This window comes from Alosa pseudoharengus, unplaced genomic scaffold (genome assembly GCF_046254945.1).
Source record: "Alosa pseudoharengus isolate Yale_2024_CS ecotype anadromous, Long Island Sound unplaced genomic scaffold, YU_APseudo_1.1 YU_APseudo_1.1_scf_11, whole genome shotgun sequence".
NCBI lineage: Eukaryota > Metazoa > Chordata > Actinopteri > Clupeiformes > Clupeidae > Alosa > Alosa pseudoharengus.
Window position 1 is genome coordinate 27,664,814 of NW_027468576.1, and position 26,059 is coordinate 27,690,872.

The 26,059-nt window shown below is 44.4% G+C and overlaps 2 protein-coding genes across 2 annotated transcripts; one reads left to right on the top strand and one right to left on the bottom strand.

The window, feature by feature from the left end:
* Positions 1 to 3,521: 3,521 nt before the first annotated feature.
* On the top strand, positions 3,522 to 10,584 carry tmem125a (transmembrane protein 125a). The gene is made up of 2 exons (XM_076278649.1): positions 3,522 to 4,560; positions 7,895 to 10,584. Exon 2 carries the CDS (start codon positions 8,006 to 8,008, stop codon positions 8,693 to 8,695), a length of 690 nt encoding a protein of 229 aa, XP_076134764.1. The 5' UTR covers positions 3,522 to 4,560; positions 7,895 to 8,005; the 3' UTR covers positions 8,696 to 10,584.
* Positions 10,585 to 11,043: 459 nt separating this feature from the next.
* ap1m3 (adaptor related protein complex 1 subunit mu 3) lies at positions 11,044 to 24,847 on the bottom strand. Its single transcript, XM_076278648.1, has 12 exons — positions 24,677 to 24,847; positions 21,448 to 21,604; positions 21,193 to 21,260; positions 20,873 to 21,003; positions 18,716 to 18,863; positions 17,758 to 17,884; positions 15,047 to 15,189; positions 14,556 to 14,627; positions 13,755 to 13,913; positions 12,521 to 12,646; positions 12,248 to 12,323; positions 11,044 to 11,786 (listed from the first exon to the last, which is right to left on the bottom strand). The coding sequence occupies exons 1-12, from the start codon at positions 24,716 to 24,718 to the stop codon at positions 11,764 to 11,766; spliced, it is 1,272 nt and encodes a 423-aa protein (XP_076134763.1). The 5' UTR covers positions 24,719 to 24,847; the 3' UTR covers positions 11,044 to 11,763.
* Between the last annotated feature and the right edge of the window lie 1,212 nt (positions 24,848 to 26,059).

A 26,059-nucleotide genomic window follows, 5' to 3' on the forward strand; every position in this document is an offset into this window, starting at 1 on the left:
AGTGTTGTTTGTTCTCACCACCGGAGTCCCCGCGGAGAACAGGCGAGAGGTTACAGAGGAACTGAGTCCTGTATACAGTGCAGCTTCTGAACCACACCTCCTACGGGGCAAAAGTCCATGCGAAATTGCCTGTAGCCTACACCTGACACGCTGTAAACAAGAGAGAGTAGTTTTGTTAACATTATTTTCAGAGATAATCTGTCTTCAAAATCCTATTACGGCGTTGAGTTACAGAGCACCCGTAAGCAGGGACCAGAGAGAGAGAAAGCACATGCCTTCGAGAAATGATAAGAGCGAACGGTAGCTGAGTGCTCAGTTACAAGCGCATTTCGTTGCACAGGTAAGAATTCACATTCAATGTCTTTACTACTTATGCAGTTAATGTAAATTATTGTGTCTACACGGTCGGTCACCTGGATATCACGCCAAGCCTTCAAATAACGATAAGTTTGCCTTTACTTCTCGGCTCGTTATGTTTCTATATGGCGAAGCGATGTATGTTTGAAGCGATGTATGTTTGATGGTAAGTCTGTGTTGAGAAATGTCACTTAACAGTCGGGGTTTCCATCGACTTAGATTCTGATCTTTGTTCATAATGCAGAAAATAGGAAATGTGGATCATATTATTATTGTTCTAGTGATGATGCAAGCCGCGCATAGACTTTTACCAAGACACATTTATCCATAAACTTGTTTGTAATTGCTTATTCTGAACCAGGAACTTCCAAGTTGTCAATGCCAGGCATGCCCACAGTCTTAACCTTTGCACCATGGGATTGACTTTTAGCTTGTAAAAATAGACAAAATATTGTAGAAGCGATGGATGTGTAATGCCATGCAAAATCTCTCCACATTTCTCATTCTAATTTCACACCAACCTCATCATAGCCTACATTTTCTCTCATCTTCACAGTAGCCTATTTTGGTATTTGTTACTATCGTGCATGTTTTAGTATATTCAGCTATGTCCTGTATAAGCATCAACACAGTTGTGTTTCAGGACAGTGTAGTGTGTATGGGCTTATCGTCCTGTTTTGTCCCCCTGCCCTCCACCTCTCAGCGTCTCTTGCTCCCTTTTGTTTCTTGTTGTCCTCCTCCCTCCCTCTTCTTGCTCCCTTCTTTCCTCTGCTGCTTTCTCCACCTCTTGTTTCCGATACCATTCTCCTGGGCTGTCCTCTAGGAAATGCAACAACCTTTTGAACCATGTACTGCTGTGGTCTAGGTTTCCTTTTAACTCAAAGGGGAAAAATGTCCTTGCCATTATACATTTGGCCTGGGACTTTTACTAAAGGCATGGCAAATGCTTCATTATTTCAGGAAATACTTGGTCCTTCAGGGGAAGTAAATTTCCAGAAACTGTATAAAGCAGTATATATGATTTCATTTTCTGAAAGAAAATGACCTAGAATATTACAATAGTTTCTTTTAAATCTAGCTTATTTTAGGAGTGTGTAAGTGTGGGTGGGGGGTTGGTAAGCAAAGGTAACTTTCTAGAAGTTTCTTTTTGGAGTCTACCTAAAAAAATGATTTTGACAAATGTCTGTGCCTCAGTCTCAGAACAGGAACAGGGGCTGCCGTACAGTAACTGAAAGATTAGGGCCAGGTGTGTAGCTCTGGTGGTAGCGGCAGCCATGACGACACAGAATGAGGTCAGAGTGAAGGGCTGCGCAGCCGGTAGCTGGAAGCCTGCCCTATCAGGTTATGTGTCCGTCAGCCTCAGATGGCCGGCTCATGCTGCTGAGAATGATGAAGATCGGCATGCATGGCCGTGTGTGTGTGCGTGCACGTGTGTATGTGTAGGTGTTCATTTGGGTGGAGGGGGTGGGTGGAGGAGAGAGAGAGAGAGAAGGTGAGCGAGTTTTCTTCCGTCAGCAGCGCAGAGCTGGAGGGACATGCATGCTAATTGGTGATTTAATTAGCAGTTATAAATTGCAGCTGTTCCTTCCTAGCGCCCCACCAGGGCAGGACAGCAATGTGGAGCCAGTGAATTTGTTGTGAAGGCTTCTTCGCTTCACTAGGTGGAAGAATTGTGCTAAAGGACACGGCCCAAAATATAAGAATCCAGTAGAGCGACACATGCATAGTTTTGTAAGCATGCATAATATGAAAGGCATCTGAACAAATATGCATCAGTTAAAACACAGACACACACACACACATACACATGTCTGGATATGAGTAGGTTGTAGTGATGTATGTACTTGTGCCCTGTCTCCTGTTTCAGGGTGCTTGGCACGTAGAGACGAGTTGTTGGAATGATCCGGTGCTCAGGATGGGCGTGAATGTAAGGGGAGAGGGGCGGAGAAGTCACCCACCACTCGACCGTGTGGTGGCTGGGGTGGTGTGTGGGTGAGGGGGTGAGCACCAGTATGTCCAGGTAGTTGAAGTGGGGAGGGTCCCTCGGCCAGCATGTGTGTGTGGAGAGCCAGTAGAGAGAGGGAGGGACCGTGCAGTGCACTGCTGAGGCAGGTTATCACGCTTGGCCCCCGTAAGATTAGTGGCACTGCAGAGAGGATGAGTGTGAAAGAAACAAGCCCGAGAGAGAGAGAGAGACTGAGGAAGAGGTGAACATCACACAGAGAGAGTGAGGGACAGGGAGAAAGACTCGTTACCAGGGAGAGAAATAGAGGTGCTGTGCCGTAGGGGGGCAGTTTACGCCTGCTCTGCTCCTGAGGTTATGCCTGCCAGTAACCTGAGACGGGTGCTGCCACTGATAAAGGAGGATCACACACAGGGAAGGTAAAGGGAAGAGGGAGAGTGCTTTGCGGGCATGACAAAAAAAAAACTGTTTTTTTCCAACCATTACATTGTGCAGTGCAGTCTTATCACGGTGAGGCAAAGGCTGAGTGAATTTGGTTTGGTGAGATGTATATTAATGTGACATAATGGCTACTCAGTGATGGATGGTGGTTCTCAGATCTGTGAAGTGGATACTAATAATTTGGTTTTGCGTATGTGTTTTTTCAAAGAGAACTAAGTCCATTCAAAGCATACATTCATAGCAGCTATATAAGTGGAGCTGGGTGGGTTGAAATCAATTGGTGTCATTTGCATTAATGTCATTTGGATGATTTGGAAGAGTTTTTGTTGTTCATGATTTTTTTTTTTACATTTGGGAAAATAGTTATAACGTAATCTATAACAAAGTTGAGGTAAAATATGTTTTTTTTTTTAAAGAAATTACTTTAGAGGAAGAACTTTTTAAAATTTTATTGAAGTATTTAAGACATTTAGTTTTTTCATTGAATGTAGCTCATGTCTTTTCATGGCTCATGGCTTTGCTCCTGATTTTGGGAACACGATGCACCCACTGACACATTCTATTGTCCTTTAGCCTCTGCTCAGGTTTTGTGAAACGCGGAGGAGGGAGGTGAAGGGCAGCCGCTGCCGTTGTGTGTGGTGACGGTGTCCGGATGGCTCTCTGAATGATCCTCATTCACCCGCCCCCCCCCCCCCCCCTCTCTCCAGCCGCTCCTCGTGCAGACACACACACCAGTGGACTCGTGCCACCCCATCTGTCCCTCTGCCTGACCGTCCCCACGGCGGCACCCAATGCTTGGTTCCGGTGCCCGTTTGAAGCAGTGGCAGCAGGGTCGGCAGTGGTGCCGGATCAGGCGCCTCTCGTCTTCAGTGGGGAGGCTGTTGCACTGAAGTGGGAGGAGGGAGAGCTGGAGCGTATGTCTCCGTGAGCATCCACATCAGAGCAGTGGAGTGGCCAGACCAAAAGGCCGAAGCCTCCTGGAGACGCCTCGACACGCTGGACTCTCGGCTTTCATCTGCTTCTCACATACCAGCCTGTGAGGTGTCTACTGTACCAGATGGACGGAGCATGGGGTGCTGCTCAATGCACTAAAAGGCAGTGGACACTACACTAGACCTGTCCACCATTTACTATTATTTTCTTTCACGTTTTTTTTTGTGGCCTTACAGGTCATCATGAATTATTGAATGGGAATGGGAGCTGTTTGCTGATGGGGACGCTAAGCGTTTGGTTTGAAATTCAGATGGAAGCCATTCTGCTGTGGGGGATTAGGAACGGCTAGACAGACACACTCTCCACTATCACGTCTGTCGCCAGCTTGACAATACCACACTCTGGGCCAGATTTTCTTTTTTTGGAGCGGAGAGTTAAAGAACAAAAGAAAAGGCCGCAGAAGAAAATAAAGCCAAATCTGCAATCCCTCACCACCACTACGCCACCTTCTTTAAAACTCAACCTGCAAAATATTTACACTGAATCATGAAACACACTTCAAAGGAGGTGACTCTAAAGGACTCTTTTAAAAGTGCAACTGCCAGTGTAAAAGAGAAAAGCTGAGTGGGATCTTTTTCCTGCTTTCAGAGTGACCTTGTACAAAAAACCCAAGCTAAGGAGATCCAATTGATTAGCCACTTTTATGATTATCTCCGAAGTGTTTTTTGTCAGAAGTGAACACATCTACTGCAGATGAAGAAGAGTCCTCTCTCTGGTCTACTGTAACACACCTGTGATCTACGGCTGAAGAGCTTGTTTGGATTAGACTCTCCCTGAAGGAAGGCAGAAGCTGGCACAAAGCTAAGGTAATTATGGTCTATAGAATGACCAGAGGTTTGTTTGGATATGAGGCGTGTGTGCATGTTTATCTGTGTGTGTGTGTGTGTGTGTGTGTGTTTGTGTTTGTTTGCTGTCTAAGACAGAAAGAATATAGAGAGTTATATTATCAGAGAAAGTACCTAAAAAGATGGAAAGAGAGAAAAAAAATAAAAAAAATAGAGAGAGCAGAGACGCAGTGGTGAACTGGCTCTCTGTGGTGCGTGAGGCTTCAGCTCCTGTGTTCAGTGGCTGTGGATTGTTTGCTTTTTACTCTTGACTTCATATGTCCCCTCAATTACTGACTCCTATTTCAGGGAGCAGGCCATCACTGTCAAATCTGTGGGGACCTAATTATAAAACTGAGACAAAGACAGACTCTCACAAGCACATTTAGCCACACATGGTGGCATACTGACACGTATATACACCCTACACCCGCACGCACAAACACACACACACAAACACAGTCTAAATTCAGACCCTGAATACAGATAGAATCATTGCAGGGTAAATAGGTAAAATCCGAAGTTGCTGGAGGGGCATTAAATTGAGCACATTGTCGCTCCCTTCTCATGTGTCCCAGTCTAATGAATGCAGCGCGGGTTTGTTTGTGTGCGCGGCTAGAATTCCTTGCCAGCCAGCGCTCTGCTGACTGCTGGAGTAAAGGCGCTGACAGCATTGTAAAGACAAGCTGTCGGAGCAGCAACCTTGAGGGTCGACTGGACCACTGGGATGGACCATTGATAAAAGGATTAATACCTGAGCGGGTGATGAGATTTATAGCATCAGTGACACACACATGCATGCACACACACACATGCATACAGGTACTCACACAGGTACTCATATATATTCAGTCTTCATCTCCACAGCACACACACACACATCTCTCCCTCTCCCTCCCTTTCTCTCTCTTTCTCTCACACACACATACACATGCACTAATACATTCAGCTCAGACTACACTTCCGTGCATTGGCGTTTGATTAGGTGCTCAATGTATTTGTGTGTGTGTGTGTGTGTGTGTGTCACCAGTAGGTGGATGTGGCTGAGGCACAGCCGTGCGGAGGAGGACACAAGCACAGTGTTTGACTACTGTGTGGATTTGCATAAAAGTTTACCCTGTGAAATGTTCTCCAACTTCCTCCTGAAACTGTTTGACATTAGTTTAGTGAAACTCTGTTAATCTTTACTGTGGAGGAAGTGATAGGCTCCATTGTACATCTAGCTTGTCATCCATTGTACATCTTGCTGTCACATTTCTGATTACCAATGCCTGATTTAGACCTCTGTGTCAGTTTGCCTAATTATTGACTGTAGACTAAAGCATTGAAGCAGAGAGTTGCTAATAAGGAGACACCGCACTCAAAGAATCCTCCATGGAAATGTATGGGGTTAAGTTCGTAAGGCCAAGTAACCAACCGCATTTGTCATTTTTAGCCTTAGTTTTAGCCTGACGAGCCAGACCCACATTAAAATGTAGGGTCTGGGCACTCACCGTTCGCAGTGCTCAGTCCGAGGGGCGGGATAATCAGTTGTCTTTCAAATTCCCTCTGCACGCAATAGGACAGCGGCAGCGCTATGAGTCCCATGCGTTTCCCACCAGCGGAGCTAGTTGGCTAGTTCAAACGTTTGCCAACTTAATAAAAGCTTAACTCGTGTCACACTGTTCGCCAACAGCAACATCCATCTTATTTGTTTTCAAGTAGCAGGGAATTCAAGCCAAACCGTTGCAACTCTGCCATCATTATGTTAAGCCCACCTAACGACTCTATACACGATTTCATTGGCCTGATTGAGTTTCGATTTCTGGAGCTCACAAGCCAACGGAGAGTTGCTAGACTAGCCCTGGCAGCAAATTAATTTGCTGCCGCTAGGGGCGCGTCTAGATTTCTAGGCTACCTTAGTTTAGCAATTTGGGCAAAGATAGTTATCGTTCAATTCAGATGCTCTAAGCGATGTTACGCGGTTTCTAAGCAAAAAATGTTTTGTCACATACAGCAAACATCACCTCACCATCCGCTAGCTGCCTGTGCCCTGAATACACTGTACAAAAACGTGGTCTCTGTGGACAGCCCAGACTCCAAAAACAGCAACAAAAACAACCTGGTCCAGCCTGGACCATACAAACATGACAAACTGTTCCAGCCAATCACCGACTCGTTTAGGAGAGTTTCAGTTGCACGGGAGGGGGAGGGAGTAGCGAAATAGCTCTGTTTTGTTTGAACGTCAACAGAAGTGACGTTACCCAACATCGCTAAGAGCACCTTTAAACACAGATTTGCCTGATGTTCTTTTTATGTCAATATTACCTCCCTTACATATACCTCCCCATTTATTTAAATAGGAAAATAGCCCAAAGTAACTGCCCTAAACGCACCAGCAAGATGGCCGCCGAGTGGGGGGACTTGCTTATAAGGACTTTGATCAAAGTGCATTGAATAGTGCATTGTGGGTAGCCGTAGCATCTGAGAGACCCTCTGCATAGGTCTCTGATCTGAGGATGTGCAGAGATGTGTGTTGTTTTTAGTTACATGACCATGACTGTGCTAGCCTGACGAGCCAGACCCACATTAAAATGTAGGGTCTGGGCACTCACGGTTCGCAGTGCTCAGTCCGAGGGGCGGGATAATCAGTTGTCTTTCAAATTCCCTCTGCACGCAATAGGACAGCGGCAGCGCTATGAGTCCCATGCGTTTCCCACCAGCGGAGCTAGTTGGCTAGTTCAAACGTTTGCCAACTTAATAAAAGCTTAACTCGTGTCACACTGTTCGCCAACAGCAACATCCATCTTATTTGTTTTCAAGTAGCAGGGAATTCAAGCCAAACCGTTGCAACTCTGCCATCAATCATTATGTTAAGCCCACCTAACGACTCTATACATTTAGGCTATGACCGCTGTTTTTGGTTAGAAAACAGAAGCTGTTTACTGTGCACTGTCCCAGACTGTTTGAATGGCATTGTGTATCTCTCTTCTCTTCTCTTTACTTTGCAATGTTTTACTTTTCGTTTCGTTCATGATCATTCCCTTATTTGCACTCACCACTCAGATTATTTTATAGTCCATAGTTCACATCAGTTCACATCTTTACGTACACTAACCAGCCTGTATTTAACATTCACTTAGTATCCCTAAAGGCACTCTTAAGTGAGAACTCTTAAGTTCCTCATAGAAAACCCTCAAATGGTCCCTGAAACTGATTGTTTCTTTGCACTTTCTTAGTAGAGCTTTTAGCTTTTTACAGGACCCATGGCAACTTTTAATGTATGAAGCAGTATTTTGTGAATTTCGTGAAGTGACTGCTCATCTTGACTCTACAGGTTGATATTCCAGTGGAGCCAGCTGTGCCTTCACCCCTTACCCTTAGTCACCTCCCGGCCTGGTCTCAGAGCGAGCTTCCCCCCAGTGACGGTGGCTGCCTGGGGGGCACCATGTCGGAGCTGGAGGACTTTCCCCCGCCTCGGGGCATCCAGCCAGCCGCCACCACCCCTGCCGCCGACCCGGCCCGCATCCAGCAGAACCTCCTGGAGGAGCAGGTGGAGCTGTGGTGGTTCCGGGAGCCGCGCAAGTCGCTGCTGTGCTACTGCGTGGCGGTGCTGCTGATCCTGGGCTGTGGCTTGGGCGGCGTGGGCCTGCTGTCCACCACCACCAGCGTGTCCAGCGAGTGGCGCCTGGGCGTGGGCACGGCGCTCTGCCTGCTGGCGCTCGCCGTGCTCCTCAAGCAGCTGCTCAGCTCGGCCGTGCAGGACATGAACTGCGTGCGCAGTCGCCGCCGCATCAACGTGCTCAAGAGCGGCGGCCTGGCCGACCTGCTGGTGGTGCTGCTGACCGGCGTGGCGCTGCTGGTGTGCGGCGCCGTGCTCCTGGACCTGGCGCTGGCCATGCACATGCCCAAGCCGGGCCGGGCGCTCAACGACATGTTCATCTCGGGCGTGGTGCTGCTGGCTGGGGGCGGTGCCGCCACGTTGGCGGTGGTCGTGTACGCGTTGGTGATCTTCCTCGTCGAGCAGACGGGCCCCGGGCAAAGGCTGAGGGAGCGGGCGGTTGGGGTGTTCACCATATCGGGACGGATGCGGGAGGCCAGGAGAGAGACGACCTCCAGCTTAGCCCAGCTTATCTGAACGTGGTCAGCAGCTCAAGCTGGTGCAGACAGCGTAAGGGTGTTACCCTCAACACGCAGTGGGTTTGGCGCCTCCACTGGAGCCTGCAGTGAGCTCCTCACGGTCATTAATGGAACAAGTGAGGACCTGATCCATCTCCCTTCACTGGCACTGTCGCGATGTTTTATGATAAACTGGACGCGACGCGCCAGGAGGGAAAATAAGGAGCCCGGGGGAGATTTATCACCATCCTTATTTATGCACCGCGAAATCATCAAGGTAGAATCAGGCCAAACGACCAATTTCCAAGAATGATTAGCCATGCGATTGCCTTGTCCACGCAAATGGATCTGTCGGGATGAGCGGCTCCATAAGAGTCCATAGGAAAATTGATCCGGATGAAATGGACCTTGGACCTGTAATAGGGCATGGCGTGCTTTCAATTCTCGCCTCGGTCCTTTTTTTTCCCTCCACCTTGGACTCGCAATTAATTTTGACACGTCTGTCCTTCACACTTCTATTTCAGTGGCTCGGGGAGAGCATGCCAACAGGAGACGTCCATCTGGAGGTGTCGCGGCTGCGTTGCGGGAGACGGCGGCGCGGGTGGCCGGATAGGACTGGATGACACTCTCACACGATCACACGGATTTGCATGGCTGTGAATTCATACCTCTTTGCCTCGCTCTTATTTTCTTTCTTTGCACAAAAGAACAAATGGAAAAAAAAAACACATCATCATCATCACAAAAAACTGAGAAACTGTCGAGCTTCTCTGATCCAGCTGCATATTCCAACTGTGCCACGTGTGTGTGTGTGTGTGTGTGTGTGTGTGTGTGTGTCATCAGGCTATGGCATCAAAATAAGCAGTGCTTTTAGTATTAATGCTCTCCAGTAGAGGTGATCTTTTTGACCTTTGAAGAATTCTTGTCTGCCTTTTGCACTTTTGCTGTCAGACTGTTCACATGCACAGTCCTAAATAAAGAATGTAAAGACAGAATCATATGCATTTTGAGTGTCTCAGAGAGAGAGAGAGAGGCCAGTGCTTTTGCAGTTGGGCATTATTCTACACGACAGCTGTACAGTTCTAAGCCATGTGCGGGTGTGTTTGTGCTAGCTCCTCTTCTGTCTGCCTGACAGTGCCTTCATTCTTTCTGATCGCTTTTTTCTGCCTGTCTGTGTGTTTGTGTGTGTGTCAGTTTAAATGCCATATGCTATCTGTGCCAATTATACTGGTATATTTTATAACATACGTGTGTGTGTGTGTTTATGGGGAAGTAGTGTAGGCTATGTGTCAGGTAAGCTGTCAGGCAAGAGCCTGAGATCAAGAGCCTAAGATGAGCTGAGTCACATTACCAGATATGGTGCATGATGCAGTGCATCAGGGGGAAGAGCTGGTCAGGGCGAGCCGGTGCTGGGCAATGCCAGTTCCCACAGACCACAACCAGGCTATTGTGGCACGGCCAGCGGCCACTGTTGCTTCACAATGGCCTGCTCTATGACCCACTGTCACCCAGGCACAGACTGGGCGCATGCAGGGCGAGATAAGACGGTCTGCGTCTGGTACTCTCTTTAAGACACACACCCCCACCCCTACCCAAGTTGCACATGATCTAGCGCTTTGTTTCATTGAGACTTCTTACCAAGTGTGCATGGATGGATATTCACACATTGGTTTGATGTGGTTTGGGAACAAAAACGACCCAAAAGGCTTGCTCTTTTTTCATGGAAACAATGAGATGAATGAGGTCCATGTATTCTGTTCAATAGTAACTGGTTGCGTGCAATCAAGTATACACTGATCCATGGAACCACACAAGCTCTAAATAAGAAGAGCATACACAATTATGTGGAATGATGTTATTTAATAATACTGTCCTTAATACAAAAATAAAGTAATGATTTCAAACTTATGCTGATAAAATGTGTTTATTTGTTTTTCTTAAAATTACCTTTTTATTGCCCAATGAATGCATAACATCTTTATTAAATACACAAATAAAAAGCACATCTAATATGTGCAACAGTGTAGAATAAATATTAGGAGGTTATCACACTGTAATGTGTGCAGCATAAGTGAACCAAAAAAGTTCAGTCTTCATATACCAACAACGAATAATGAATTCTGCTGGCTTTGCAGTAAAGCCAAACTACATTCCAGCAGGCGGGGACCATCACTGATAACGCCAGGAGTGTGATGCATACTGAGCAGGGCGGACAGAGAGCATATTCCCTGTGGCAGTACCTGCAAGGATGGTCTCAAAAGACTGAATGTGAGGGCAGTGTCAGAACTTTGGAAGCACAGCATTAATATCCCTGCAAGACATTCTCAGTTCTGCCAGTTTTCTGTAAAAGGAGAATGTTCACTGGGGTCATCAAATGTGCCAGTCATTTCTGGCCACACATTTAATCCATTTAAGTTTTCACATATTGTCTTTAAGTTTAAGTCAGGATATAGTTTTTGTCTGCCATGTGCCATGCTCTAATAGCAACTGGCATGAGAAAGTAAGGGAAATGACTGCATTATTCAGATCTCTGGCCTCCTGCTCCTGCCGATAGTCTAGTTTGGGTATAGTGTTACAACATTGCTTTAGTGAAGCTGAGGCTTATAAATCATTGATCTCGTGCTCTTGGTGTTCATTTCATGGGCCGGGATATTATGCTTACAACCCTCACAGTAATAAAACCATACAGGGTAACTTCAGATCAGATGCACTCCGTCAACCAAAGATATCCGATAGGCTCAATAATCCTCAATCTTCCCCCAGATATTACACCACTTCCACTAAAACACACAGTGACTGTGATGGACAATAAAGTCCAACCGTAAAAAATTTAAAAAGTGTAAATTTTAAGAGTCCTCACTGCTGAGTCCAGTCTCTGCTTAGATAAAAAAAAAGAGTGTCTGCAGGTGAAAAGACCACCCACAGGCACAACGCTCTGGAAGCATAATAAAAGCTGGTGTGTTGCTTATTCAAGTTACTCGACTGGCTTCTTCCAGCCTCTGATCCTCTCCTGTCGACATGCGGGAATGTCCAGAGGAAAAAGAGATCCGAGGCAGAGAGGATTCACTGGGGCTGTTTGGCTGCTTCCTAATTTGTCCGCAACTGGTAATCTGTCAGAGGCAATGATGTAGAGTGAGTAGAACGTTCACATGGCCAGCCAGAGACTATCAGGCTCAATGCCACATTAGGCTGTAACAAATGCTCGTGTCATGATGTGAGCAGACAGTCGATTCAGGCAGTACTTAAGGTAAGCAACACAATTTCTTAACAACAGGAGTGTGTGGTTCAAAGTGTGATTGATCAGGGAACATATTCCTGTTTTGTGAGTTTGAAGGTATGTGTGTGTAGATGGGGAGTCATAAATGTAACTAAAGGGTTTTGCATCCATTCAACTTAAATGTGCCTGTAGAGCCATGAGAATCTGTTTAGAATTCCATATGAATAAGTAAACATGGCTAGTCTGGATTTCCAGTATCGCCTTTCGTAGCTTCCTTTATAGCTACATGATCATCCATGCAAATGAACCGGTCAGTAGGTGAGTTGAGTGTGTGAAGTTAAGTTTCTTACTTACCTCCACTTTGTGTGATGTAACGAACCCATGGCAGAGCCTGGTAACCACTCTTCTCAATAATCTTCAGATAGCGCACCTATGTTTCAAACACAGGTTCAATATAAATTCAATTTGCTTACAGTATATCATATACAGAATATGACCCAAACAAATGTATACATAGATGCATGTCTATTGCATAAATTATGTTAATTTCATTCTCTATTCAGGATTCACTGTCTGGTCAGGTGAAGTGCAGAGCAGAGTCAACAACAACAACAAAAAAATGCTCACTTGGATTCCAGAGACGGTGAAATAAGGGATCTCAAACTTGACTGTGATTGGTCGCTTTCCCTCCAATTCATCACTCTCCACACTCGGCAGTCCAAAATGAGCTCTCATCATGTACTCCTTTCCCCCCTTTACAGTACAAACACACAGACAAACACACAGACAAACACACACACACACACACACCAGTATGAACACACACATTCCTTTTTTACTGCAAACTGTTGAAACGTAGCACATTAGAGAATGTAGCACATCAGAGAGCACACCTTATTTCTATAAATGTTCTCTGCCAATAAGGACATAATCCTCAGTGCTATGATAACATGTGACAAGTGCTTTGATAGATACCATACAACCATCACAAACCTTAAAAACATTAATTAAAAGAGGAAACAGTAAGAAAGTGCTGAATAGGTAGAACTGTGCTCACGTAACCTTTGCAAATCACTCTGTTCTGCAGAGTGCCTTCTTCCTACCTCTGCAGTGCAGCCAAAGTAGCCACAGCACACACACACACAAACACACACACACACACACTCTTCTGTTATTCTAATACTGCCTTACAGTTCCTCGTTCTGCCCATGTGCCACAGCCTCTTCCAAAAGATAGGAAGGCAGGGGGATGGATGTGCTAATGCTTCACTGGCAGCTTGAGAGTGACATCTTGAATGATTTTTTATTTTATTTATTTTTTGCCAAGAGGGTGGCAGAGTTACCCCTCACTGCCCCAATCAAACACAGACATCAGGCCATTCTCATTTCCTCATGGTTTTATCAGCTCAGCTCCGACACTCTGTGTGTTTATCTGTGGCTCTGTAAAACTCTGATATCAACACAAACGCCGCTTTTCCCTCGGGGGGAAGTGACCTCAACAGCACCCTCTGCGGATTGTTCAGGCATTCATCGGGGACAGATAGGCACGCAGGAATGGACTTGTGTTCTGGAACACTAAATGCAGAGACTCAATGCATTCAAACAAGCAAAATACAAGTAAAAAAGAAGTAACACCTGCATTTTGCAGGAGGGTAGCGTCGAAGAATTAAGTGTACATTAAAGCTGACCGATGATCATGTCAGCATTTGTGCTTGCCACAAGTAGGATTTTGCTGTATAAAATAGCACCCAATCCAAAGAAATAGTCCCTCTACACTGACAGCCACTATGACATCAGTAAGATGGTCTGGAAGGTTCTTAGTTGCTTTGTTGAGTGAAGATGAGTGATGGTGTGAGACTCACAGGGAAGGATTTGATGGTCCACTCCAGGGCATTCTTCTCCGGGACCCACTTGGCGTTGCCCGTGCTGGTTTTGAACTTGGGCGAGTCGGCATCACTGGGCACCGGCACCAGGATGACCACGTTGTTGGCCGTGGAGCGGCTCTTGAACTGACTGCGAGCCTGAGAGTGACCAGCGAGAACAAAGAAAAGACCGGTAGACAGGTGGACAGATTGTGAAAGAGAGAAAGAGAGAAGAGAATGAGTCTGACACAACAGACATGACAGTGTTGAAGTGTCCAGTCCAACGCTTCACCCTCCCATTACCACGGACACAGACACACATTAACCACCCATTTGTCACCGTCACTGCAATTATCAGACATGCCTTATCAGTAGTGAAGAGCCTATGACGGTGGTATATGAGAAAAAGGAAACTGTCTAATTACATCTCTTTCATATCCTCCATGACAGGATCACAGTCAATTAATCAAACTTACAATCCTGTGTGAATATGTGAGCATATCTGTCTCCATTTACTGGATGTATTTCTAGGACCTATGTACAACAGGGTATGTGAATGATGATTTGAATTATATTTTTATTATAGTATTACTATGCAACAACTTCATATACAGTAATACTCCCCATCTCCCCCCTCCCCCATCCGTACTGCTGACTGAAGTATACACTCTTGTACGCTCCTGGTAGTGCCCCCGTGTCAAAATGTCTGTGGCAGCAGCAGCCTGCCGGAGCTCTCCAAGATTGAGACGTAACCCTGGGTTGCCGTTGCAGCACGCATGGCCAGTCAAGCGTGTCCCATACCTTCACCTTGATCTCCACTCGGCTGTGCGAGAACTTCTCGATCACACTCTCAATCCAAAAGAGAGGCTTCATCTGTCAGGAGCAAGGCACACAGTAATGAATCACGGGCTCCGGCGTGGCAGGCCCCGTCAGGCTCGATTGTTTCTGCAGCTCAGCCACCCTGCCTTCAAAGGCCCAAGCGTCTCACACAGAGAATATAGGTTTATGTACAGGTTTAAGTACAGGTACCAATGCTGTACACAATAGAAAGACTCATATGAAGGTCCATATATCAGTAATGATGAAAACCTTATGAAAACTAATTTGGTTATTTTTATATATGTTCTGTTAGTTTCAGAACAGAAACAAAAGGTGTCTTGGCTATGTGACCAACAATGACCTAGTATAATACTGTACATATCAAACTTTGGATGTGATTGTGTGAGTGTGAGTAAGTGAGAGTGAGGGAGGGGGAGAGAGAAAGAGAAAGAACAGCAGCAGGAGACACTGACCGCGGTGTTCAGGCGGTAGGACATCAGCTCTGATTCCCCATCGGGTGGGATGAAAGAAATGGTGCGGTCATTCTCGAAGCGCGAGAGCCGGACACACTGGTGGAACTTCACATCCTCCAGCTCCACTGCCTTGCTCTTCTCCCCTGATGCAAACAACAACATCCCGATTTATATTCAACATACAATGCATTCACCCTGGCAGACTGATTTGCAATTTTATTATTAATTCAAAAAGCAAAGCCAATGAAGCCTAGAAGTCAGTCAGTGTTAATAGGCAGTGTGTGTGTGTGTGTGTGTGTGTGTGTGTGTATGTGTGTGTGTGTGTGTGTGTGTGTGTGTGTGTTTTCAAATAAGCAGCTGTTTTCTATGACTCCGAATTGAGAACCCTTACTACAAAAGGTACAGTTGAAGTACAGTTGAAAAGGTACAGTTGAAGTTTAATTACCAAGTGTATTTCATGTTGTAAGTTTATTAGTATAAAAATCATTAGATCATTAGAATCATTAGAATCATTAGAATGGTTATATTACTTTTTTCGGGTTGAATGGTGGCCGTCTCGTTTCCCCTAGCGCCTATGAGCGAAAAAACCACCCTTGCAACTTTGGGGCGGCGGGCCGACGGCCTCAGTGTCAGGAGTGTAACAAATTGCTTTACTGCATTTACACACATACACACCAGGCACTGGCTAGAACACGGTAGCGCAGGCCCCAGCCGTGGCGCAACTGCCTGGGGCACCTGCACCGTACGCCGGCGACCCGGGTTTCGACTCCCGCCCCGTGGTCCTTTCCGGATCCCACCCCGACTCTCTATCCCTGTCACTCTTCACTATCCTGTTGCATAAAAGGCCAAAAAAATATACTTTTAAAAAAAAAGAACAAGGTAGCGTAAGGTAGCATACGTATAGCTTACACAAAAAGTAAGCTATACATATGCTTATTTCAAAAAAAAAAAGACCAACAGTACACTTCCATAAACTTCTTTTTGCTAAGGGAATGAAGAAGTAGAAACTAGTACACTTTTTAATGACCAGGGATCTTTTGTCTTCGCCTCAGTAATGCTGACAGTCAAACAGCAGCCAATCTCAGTTTGGAATGTACACCAACCAAATGGGTGAGGATGAGTGGGTGAAGTGTGTGCATGGGCCTGCTGAGATAAAAGCACTGAATGTGCAGCTTGCACTCTGAGAGACAGGAGTGACGAAGTGAAGCAGAAACAAAGAAGAAAATGTGTGTGCATGTGTGATAAAAAGACAGTGTGTAAGATGACAGACAGACAAAGGAAGAGCAGGAGCAGTGTGTGTGTGTGTGTGTGTGTGTGTGTGTGTGTGTGTGTGTGTGTGTGTGTGTGTGTGTGTGTGTGTGCGCGTGTGTGTGTGTGCATTTGTGAGTGTCACATTCTACTGAAAAATACATTGCGTTCTCAGAAGGGTCCAGAACACAGGAGCCAGATCAGAGAGCCATGCGAGCCAGTGAAGGCTTTCACCGGTGGATGCAGCCTTTGGCTCGCTCCCTTTAGCAGCAGGAAGAGGACGCCACATAAGGACATCAGTGCCACAAGCAAAAGGTCACACAGGAAGTGCCCCCCTCCAGCTCTCTGATTGGCTCCCTAGGGACCTCTCGCACTGAGAGGGGGGGGGGGGGGTGCAGAGAGGAGGGGGTGTAATTGGGGGATGACAGGCGAGCTCTGGTGCTAAGCCAGCTTGTATCAGACAGGATTCACTCAAAGGAAGTGCTGATTGGGCGATGAACAGTGCCCCACACCTGCCCCCGGCCTCATTTTCTTCTCTCGGTGTCACTGCTGGGTTGCTATTCTCTCCTTCATCCTTTCACGTCCATAAACAGGATTTCTGCCCTGATCCACTCACAAAAAAACTGAGACACAGATGGATCACGTACTCTTTCCTCACTAGTCCCTTTATCAGGGACAGAAAACATTTACACATCCTATCCATAGGAGGGCGCTGTTTCTCCTATATCATAGGAGACACCTAAATCAATGTATTTTATGAGTAAATCTGTTATGCATATCTTTTGTCTAAGGACAAGCTTTTATTTACAACTAATTTGGTCAATGCAAAGGTAACCAGCACACATACAAGAAATATTCTTCCTCTTCTCTGTGGGATAATAGAGAAGCATCCTCACATTGAGTGCTATTGTACCGCCGTTTACTAAATTCACCCTAATTCTATTCAAGAGAATTCCCACACATAGTATATTAACCATTATACTTTAAGCTCTTCCTAACATAGAACTGCAGATCATGCGCACAACCTATTGCTGCTTCTGTGTATGACCTAGCCAGCTGTGATAATAATACCCTATATGATGGGCTGGTTGTTTACTAAGTTCAGCAACATTCTATTCTTTATTAAGGTAATTCCCACATATAGCACATTTACCACTAAAAGCTCTTCATAGAGATGTGTCCTCTCACTACCCCTGTCTGTAAGCTAGCCAGCTGTGACCCAGGGGGATACACAGTGCAGTAGGATGAGAGCCGGTGAGCGGGGTAGTTCCCACCTGCCCCTACTGCCTGGGGTGGGGATTAGGACACAGACGTTCACCCAGGGTGCGTAATCCGTCGCTCCGCACCAAACGAGTGCAAATGAGAGAGGGATGCAGATGAGAATATGGGGGGAGAGAGGGAGGGGGATGGCTGGACAGATGGGCGATAAAGACAGAGAGGTGGAGATTGTGTACGTTACTCACTGCCCGTGTTCTCGAAGAGCACTTTGTCGTTGAGGCCCAGGCGAAGCTCGGGCATGCCAGACAGGACGACTTTGAGCTTGATGCAGCCCATGATCTCGCTGCGAAGGACACTGCCTGAGGCGCTAACCTGTGCCAGGATAGAAACAAGAGACATATATGAAACCAGTCGGGGAAAGGCACACACACACACACACACACACACGCACACACACACACACACACACACACACACACACACACACACACACACACACACACACACACACACACATACACACACACACACACACACAGTCAAAGTTGAATGACTACACAGATAAACTACACAGTTTGCAAAAATGTCAACCTCACATAATAAAATGCTAACAAAAAACAAAGAAGACAAAGGGACAAAAAGTGATGTAAATTAGAGCAAAGCAGAGAAGAACTGACAAAAAAAAATACACAGCCGTCCTGAATCATTCGGCAGACAGAATGAGGCTGAGAAAGTGTCCAGTCACAGAGAAGCCCATTTGGAGGCTGCACGGGTGAATGGTAATGCCCCATTAGAAGGCAATAAGGCATTAGCTTCCCCTTAATCAGGCTGTGAAGAAGGGAGTCGCGTTCAGTCCATGGAAACGTCACCACACCATTACTAAAGCAGAAAATGGCGGTTGGGGTAGGTTGAGGTCACAGCTGAGGCTAGAGGCTGATGTATTAAAGGAAATCAGGGATTGTTTGTCTCAGTGTGAATTCAAGGAAGTTGAGGAATGGTTGTTTCCTGATATGTGAGCCTGGCCTATGTTGAATTGGCTAGTATTCCTGCTGAGTAAAAAGGGTAGTGAGTGCAGATATAAAACTAGACAATAAGCCGACCCTGTTCAAAGACAATCTGTTATATTTAAACCATGAAGAAACTTGGCCCACCTTTTTTAAAATTCATTTGAATGCTTTTGCAGAGGTGCTAAAATCCCCTCACCAGTAAGTTGACAGATTCAATGACGTCCATGAAGACTTCATTCTTCCGGTACTTGATGCCCTCGGACCTCCAGGATACGGCGTTGGTGACTGTGGCGGGGGGTCGAGGAGCCCCCACCTCCAGCTTGTGTCCCTGCTGGGTGATGTACCTACCAGGACCGAGATGAGCGAGATTAGAGGCATTCCAAATAATAATATATGAAAACAAATGGACCTTTGGGACTACAACAACCAGTCAGGATGTTTCAATTATCTGTAACAATAGTTGCACAATGTTTGCTGTATTCAAAATAATGAGAGCTAAGTTCTGTTAATGAATGAGCTATAACCAATGTGACATGTGTTGTATATGTTGAAAGTATTATTAGTGGTCAAATTTGAGCTGATATGTTTCTAAAAAAGTGTTGTTCATGTGGGTTTTGCTGTAAACGGATCTATGGGGGGACATGGCCTGACCTTGGAATTTGATGGAGACCAGACGGCAAAGACTGGAGCCTCTAGATACTGTTCTCACCACCTGCATCCCAGTTCTGTTTACCACACACTGACAATAGAGCATCTCTCTCTCTCTCTCTCTCTCTCTCTCTCTCTCTCTCTTTCAGCTTTCTTCCTCCCACTGTTCATCTCCCACTCCCACAGCTGTGTTTGCCACTGAGGAATGGCTGCATTGATCTTATATCCTAACACTTTTAGCTGCTGAGGGATCAATACTGCTCCTTTGCCCTAACTCTGACCTAATTCCCTACCAAGAAACAAGTTTTCTCAAAGCCATGACCTATAGCCCTCCAGGGACCAAGTTGTTTTGCTTACAATTACAATAATGGCCTGAAGGCAAGTAAACAACCTGAGAAAATGAAAAATTGGAATGAAATTTGATATTGATTGATATGGGGTCATTTAGTATCTTTAAAATATGTTGTGTATAATTATATCATTAACAAACAGGGCATCTTAGTGCAACAATTGTCCAACGACTGATGACAGAGAGACCAAATGTGTGTTTGATTTGTCTTGCACGCCTTTTGTACATTCAAACGAGGGCATCTGCCCATGTCTCAGAAACAAACAAAAAAAGAGAAAATACAAGAATTAGCATCAAAATGGACACTACCCACATAAAAAGCCCAGACCTGCATCTGCTCTGCCTCTCTTGGCTACCATGGCACTCTGCCTGTAGCCAGAGCATGCGTGCTGGGGGAGAGAGTCAGTCGGATGGGTGGGCGTGTGGAGCATATGTGAGCGGATAGGTTTGATGGCGTATAGATCACCCAGATTGCAGGCATATTGTGTCTAATGGTCAATTAGATATGCCGTAATTACTGATTCTTTTCTGGGTTTTGTAGAAAACTGCAAAAATTGTGCAAAACAAAAACAAAAGCTTGGAGAAGACAGTGAAAACAACAAAACCATACAGTTCCCACAAGGCTGTAGTCTTAAAGCTCCTAAGAACTCACCCACTTGGCCCTCTACACATCAACATCAGACTGAAAAATTATAAATAATAAAGAAACAGTTACTAAGCGGTGTTATGTGAGAAGTCACGCAAAGGGTCATTGTGTCAAGATGGTTTGACTGTGGTCATCAATAAATTATATGATATATAAATGCTAAGACTAATCCTGTGTCATAAGGTTCTATTTTATACAACAACTCTCTGGTACTCACTGGCAGCACCAGTCATGAGGAAGTTTTGCAATAAGGGAAGCATGAGATGGCATAAAGATAACTATATGACAATAGGTGGGTTTACATGGACAGTTTTTTTGCCATTCGATTAAACTATTTCCTTTTTAAAAATTCGTGCCATCTGTTTACATGGGGTATGTTCTATTCCGATCAGATGCTCTCAAGTGCTTTAGAATCTTTGATCGGAATAGCCGCTGTTGCCTACTTTTCCTTAAGAGGATACAGCAGGCAATCTGATTGACCCTATGCTGTTCAATCGGAATAGGAACAGAATGCACCACCTCTTCTATTCAGATTATAATTCTGATCGTATCGGCAGTTTTATTCAGATCAAGGTGTTTGTGTAATTTCTATTCCGATTGAGCCGTCATTCCGATTGTAACCTATTGCATTTTCTTTGTCTGAGTGACAATTACAAATGCACACACAATGTCTCAGGTGATGTGTTGCACTGACAGAGGACTGCACTCACTCCTGTAAGACTTTACTTTCTGTGGTCTGGGGGAAGCCAAAGTCCATGATCTCATCCATGAGTTCATATACAGTCACAAAGTTGTCCCGGATGCTCTCCTCCTCCAGTGACTTGAAATACTCTGTGAAAACCTGAAGAATGCAGGAAAAACATAAGCCACATGCCGTTCAGGCAACTGCTAGTAACAGTAGCAAGTTATTGTTGGCAGAAACTCACAACGACCACACAGACATTAATAATCCAGTGTTGTTTGAGAGACCCATTTGAACACTTGAGACAAAAACACACTGTTAAGGACACAGCTGGACACTTGCACTGACCTCAACTATTTTGTACAGAAATGAATACACAAGGGCTGCATTGGAGTTCTTCTTAGTCATTGCAACCACTGAATGGTGACTGTGTTAAGGTCAAAATCATGTTTTCTGAAGGAGAAAGAAAGTTCATTTGCAGAATCTCACAGTAGCTTTGAGTTAAATAACAGTGTGCCTTGCTCAAAAATGTAAGTACATCAAAGATTAGTAGTCTTAAAAAAAATCAAAAAACAGATAAAGGGGAAATAAATTGAAGGATACGGTAGAGGTTGCTGTGCTTGATCCAAAGGAAATGAGTCGATCCGTGGCTCAGGACAGGGGAGAGTTCGGAATCCTCCTCAGTCTTCATCATAATGGGCATGAAGTGATCGATCTCACCCATATCCATATTCCCCATGTAATTCCGACATATCAACACCTACAGTGGGAGGCAGTAAAGATGTATCCATAGAAAGCTTCACAGCAGTTTCATCTATCATCGTACTGGCAACACAGAATGTTTAAATAAAATATAGCCATATTATATCACAGGGTCTCTTTAACCGCATGTCAATGGTATTTAAAAGTACATTTAAAGTTATTGTATTTCTTTGTGCATCTTGAATCATATCATAATCATAAGTTATATTTTTCTTCCTTGACTTTACTCTTAACATAACTTCTGGCCTCAAGCCCCCAGCCACTCCTAAAATATATGTATTCATGGACCATGTGTTTACACACTTTCTGGGTGTTGCACTATAACACCACGCCTGTCAGAATACTCCAGCCTGAGCCCTTGGATTATCACTGTCTGTTTAGTACCCTCAGAAACAAAGAAAATTGGCAGGGAGAGGGAGAGCTGTTTGGAATGCTGCATCTACACAAGACTTGTGCGGTGCTAAAAAGCACCTCTGCTTAACGCTTAACTTAACTGTTTAGTATTTTGATCCTCTGAAGGCAGTCTTTTCACTGTAAATATTTCTGTATATTTACATACTTTTTACATTCATGTATTTGCACTAAAACAATCCCAAATTAATATCTACTTCCTCTCATACACTGTAAGCAACACTTCAGGCAACTCTCAGTCATTGTGAAATGCCAATTAACTGACAACAACCAGTTCCCATGGCAGGCACGTAAGGCCCAATAGAATGATGAAACACAGCACTTTTTTTCCAATACAGACATACAGAGCCACTCCACTCATACTTCTGAAGGATGCAAGGGGAAAATATCTTAAACTCCTTTCTGTTCATAAATAAGTCATATTTCTTTTTCAATATCAGTCTGTGTTACAAAGGTCAGTGGGGTTCAGAGGAATACTATAAAATGAAGAAATAGGAAACTAGGAAATAGGAAACTACTCAAAAGCAGTAAACCAGTACAGGAGAAGTCAAGGTGACCTCACCCCCATGAAATGGTGTGCAATGCAACAATGCATTGTGCTTGATGTGTAACTTAAAATCAACAAGGACTTTTGTGTGCATGGCATGCAACTTACAGTGCTGTCAATGCATGAAATACATTGTTTAGTGAGACCTGCCAAAAAAGACTTGACTGCTGTTTCTCATATACTGTAAGTCTATTTAAACTTAACTATATTATGAAGTCATGCTCATAAAGTATATTATTATTTCTTTGCATCATATAAAGAAGAGCCTGCACACCTTGATAGACACTGCAGAGGGCAGCCATTTCACACAAAAAAAAACAACTTAAAAGAAGGAGGAAAGAAAAGTGCATCACTGCTTGCTTTAAGCAAAGCACACTGCTTGCTTTAAGCAGTTCCTCCTTCTCTTAAATTACATTTCAGCATAAATGGGGGACAGATCGTGCTGCTGTTTCACAGACTGAAAGTCCAAGAAAACATTTACACTTTGGAAAGTATATATATCTAGCAAACCTCTTACTCGGACTTGTGACAGAAGGGGTGGCCGGTTCGATCCCTGACTGGTAGGTAAAATGTGGGTGGAGGAGTGATTGAACAGCGCTCTCCCACATCCACATCCACAGATGAGGTGCCCTTGAGCATGGTACCTAACCCCCAGCTGCTGCCCGGGCGCCGGATCAAGGGCTGCCCACTGCTCCGGGTGTGTATATGTGCTAGTGTGGGTGTGCTCTTATTGAGCTCACTGCTCTGAGTGTGTGTGTATGAATGTGTGTACACTACCCCCGAATGGATAAAATGCAGAGAACACATTTCCAGTAGGAACTTACAGTATAACTAAACTTAACTTATATCTTAAATTGACACCACAGGGTGATACACACAGATACTATTGTTATTCAGAAATATTTCCTATAAAGCACCGGCTTAGACATTCTGAACAGGGAAATTTAGCAGTGTTAGCAGTGAATCAATACTGTAGGCAGAATGCTACAGCTGACACTACCTCATTAAAGGAAACCTTTAACTTTCACTAAAGCATAACAAAAGATTCTGTTGACCTTCATTAAAATGACCAGTGACCACACCAGCTTTCACTGTGAGAGTAGACAAAATATAAGTCCTTGATTATGTACAACTAACAGTATTGACACATTGTGGCCTTGGCAGGAGACAGATGCATACTGACTAGAAACCCACTTGGATACAAAAATGTTGTGACTGAGGAACCATTGCCTGGATGGAGAAATAGCTTGATAATATCATGCATTAAAAAGCTTTCATCAGCACTGCCTGGGGTCCAGGCCACATCTGGGTGAAATCCATTTAATGAATACCCCCAGGCTGGCTTTTCTGTTTTCCCTCAGGAATACATTATTCTACTGGCTTTATCCTTCTCGCAGGAATACCATATTTTCAGTGGCAATTTATTGACTTTGTGACATGCATGGAATACCACACAGTCTTGAGTTTAGTGAAAGAATGAATCAAGTAAATGTTAATATCCTAGCTTGACATTTGAAATGTTTCTAAACCATGTCTGTGCATATTGGAGAATACTCTCCTCTCTGTTGAAAATGTGTGAAATGTAATTAAAGCATGTAGGACCATTCAAAGCCCCTATCATAGCCTACTCAGTAGAACGAGTTTTGCAAGTTTGATACACCTGTTCTACCGGGCTCCGCCTATCCTGCCGGCTCTGGGGGCAGAAAACCAACGAAAATTGCCCATTTAAGCGCTAGGGGAAAGTTTTCATCGTTCCATATATTATCAATTCAATTAAAACATCTAGCCTACTCATTGATGTGTAAACAACATGATTAATAGATTACTCATATAGACAATACAGACAATATAGAGAAGTAATTTCCGTCACGATCGCGTAGCCTATTTCCAAATGATTCAGACAACATGCAAATTCTGGAGCCTCGGTCGGAAAGTACACCTTTTTCATTTAATACCTCTTCCATAGCCACAGAGATGTCATTCCGTCCCCCAACCTGTTGCCTGAAACTGTCTGTCATAAACATTTACGCGTAGGATGTCTCGTACACTGACCGTGGCAAAAACGCACAAACTTCTTGTCACTATACTGTAGGCTACACTATTTTGTCTTACCTTGCCTTTCAGGTCCAGAATAAAAATAGCTGATGCAGACATCTTGGAAGACGTGGCAAATTCAGTTTCTAATTTGAACTACAAACAAATTAAATGTGTGGAGCAGAGGCTCTCTCCATCCTCTCTGTGTTTCCGGGGTTTAAGCGTAACCAGAAGAACAGCTTTCGAAAGAGGTTTCAGATGTGGGGGAGGAATAAGCGAGCAACTGTCCCCCACTGGCTAATACCGAGAGAAAGTCTACAGGCTTCATTTAAAATGGGTGTGCGATGTTATTTAAATAGGCTACATATTCAGTGATGGTGTTTTCATACAACATTTAGGCCTATCAGCCTAAAAGTGATAAACGTTTGTTAGAATGTATCATATTTTATGTCGGATTCGATCACATGCACTGCACATTGCATTTTCTATAATTCTACAATGGCAATGAAGAAGTTTTTTTTTAAATACCTGTTGTTAAGGGCCTAAAGGTGCATGAGGGCTTAGCTATTTCACACCGAAAATTAACTGTTTGCCTGATTGTGGTACAAATAGGCTATGATGAACAAACATATAGCCTCCTGTCTGAGAAGAAGTGGGCATAGATCACTACAGAAGACACTGCCTCCAGCTGATCTGTCAAATCAGGGTCTCCCATCATGCCGCTGACTTTTGTTTCAGTCTCTTGTCCAGTCAAACTATCCTTTGGTGTCTGGCTTGTAAACACTGCATTTATCTTCTCTGGGATCGTGAAGTTCTGCCTTTTTTTGCAAATGTTCTCATATTGGGAAAAAAAGGTATTTGGTTGTGCCCTTAGTGTCCAGCTTGGGGCAATGATCTCTTTAAAGGAGGAAGCTGTCCTCAAGCTGTCCTCAAAGAAATTTTGATAATAACCTAACCTAAAACAATACATGAAATATCACAACATACAAGCATGTTTTGTGTTATCATCAATGTTGCAGTGCCCTGCATCAACACAAAATCAACAAGCCAGGTGATTTTCTTGCAAGTTCTGGGTCCAATGATTTATTTAATTATAATCTCACCTTGTTATCTCAGACCAATCAAAATAATTGTTTCTAATAAAGGACATTTGTAGTTACCATATAATTACGTGATTATTGATTGGCTTCTAATAGGCTAGGCTATTTACTGTAAAGACAAAGTAAAGGCTGGTAAAGAGACCAAGATGTAAATCCCAATTTACCTGACTTCACCCTATCACTGTAATGTTAGCATTCTCTGAATAAATAGATGAATAAATGTTGGCTGTACATGTAGGTTATACATTTTCTGCACAAGAGAGTTAAACTAGACAAGAGAAATTGTCCTGCTTGTTGGGAAGCGGTTTTCCTACCCGATAAAAACGTCAGGTAACCACAAACCAATAAGTCTGCAGTACTG

Bases quoted from the DNA above. Each gene is read 5' to 3' on its own strand.
- ap1m3 (XM_076278648.1), bottom strand. From the start codon at position 24,718: ATGTCTGCATCAGCTATTTTTATTCTGGACCTGAAAGGCAAG. The intron at 21,261-21,447 runs GTATCCTTCAAT...GTCACCATTCAG, and splicing joins CAAGCACAGCAACCTCTACC to TGGTTGCAATGACTAAGAAG. The intron at 12,647-13,754 runs GTGAGTCTCACA...TGTACTGTAAAG, and splicing joins GGACCATCAAATCCTTCCCT to GGGGGAAAGGAGTACATGAT.
- tmem125a (XM_076278649.1), top strand. From the start codon at position 8,006: ATGTCGGAGCTGGAGGACTTTCCCCCGCCTCGGGGCATCCAGCCAGCC.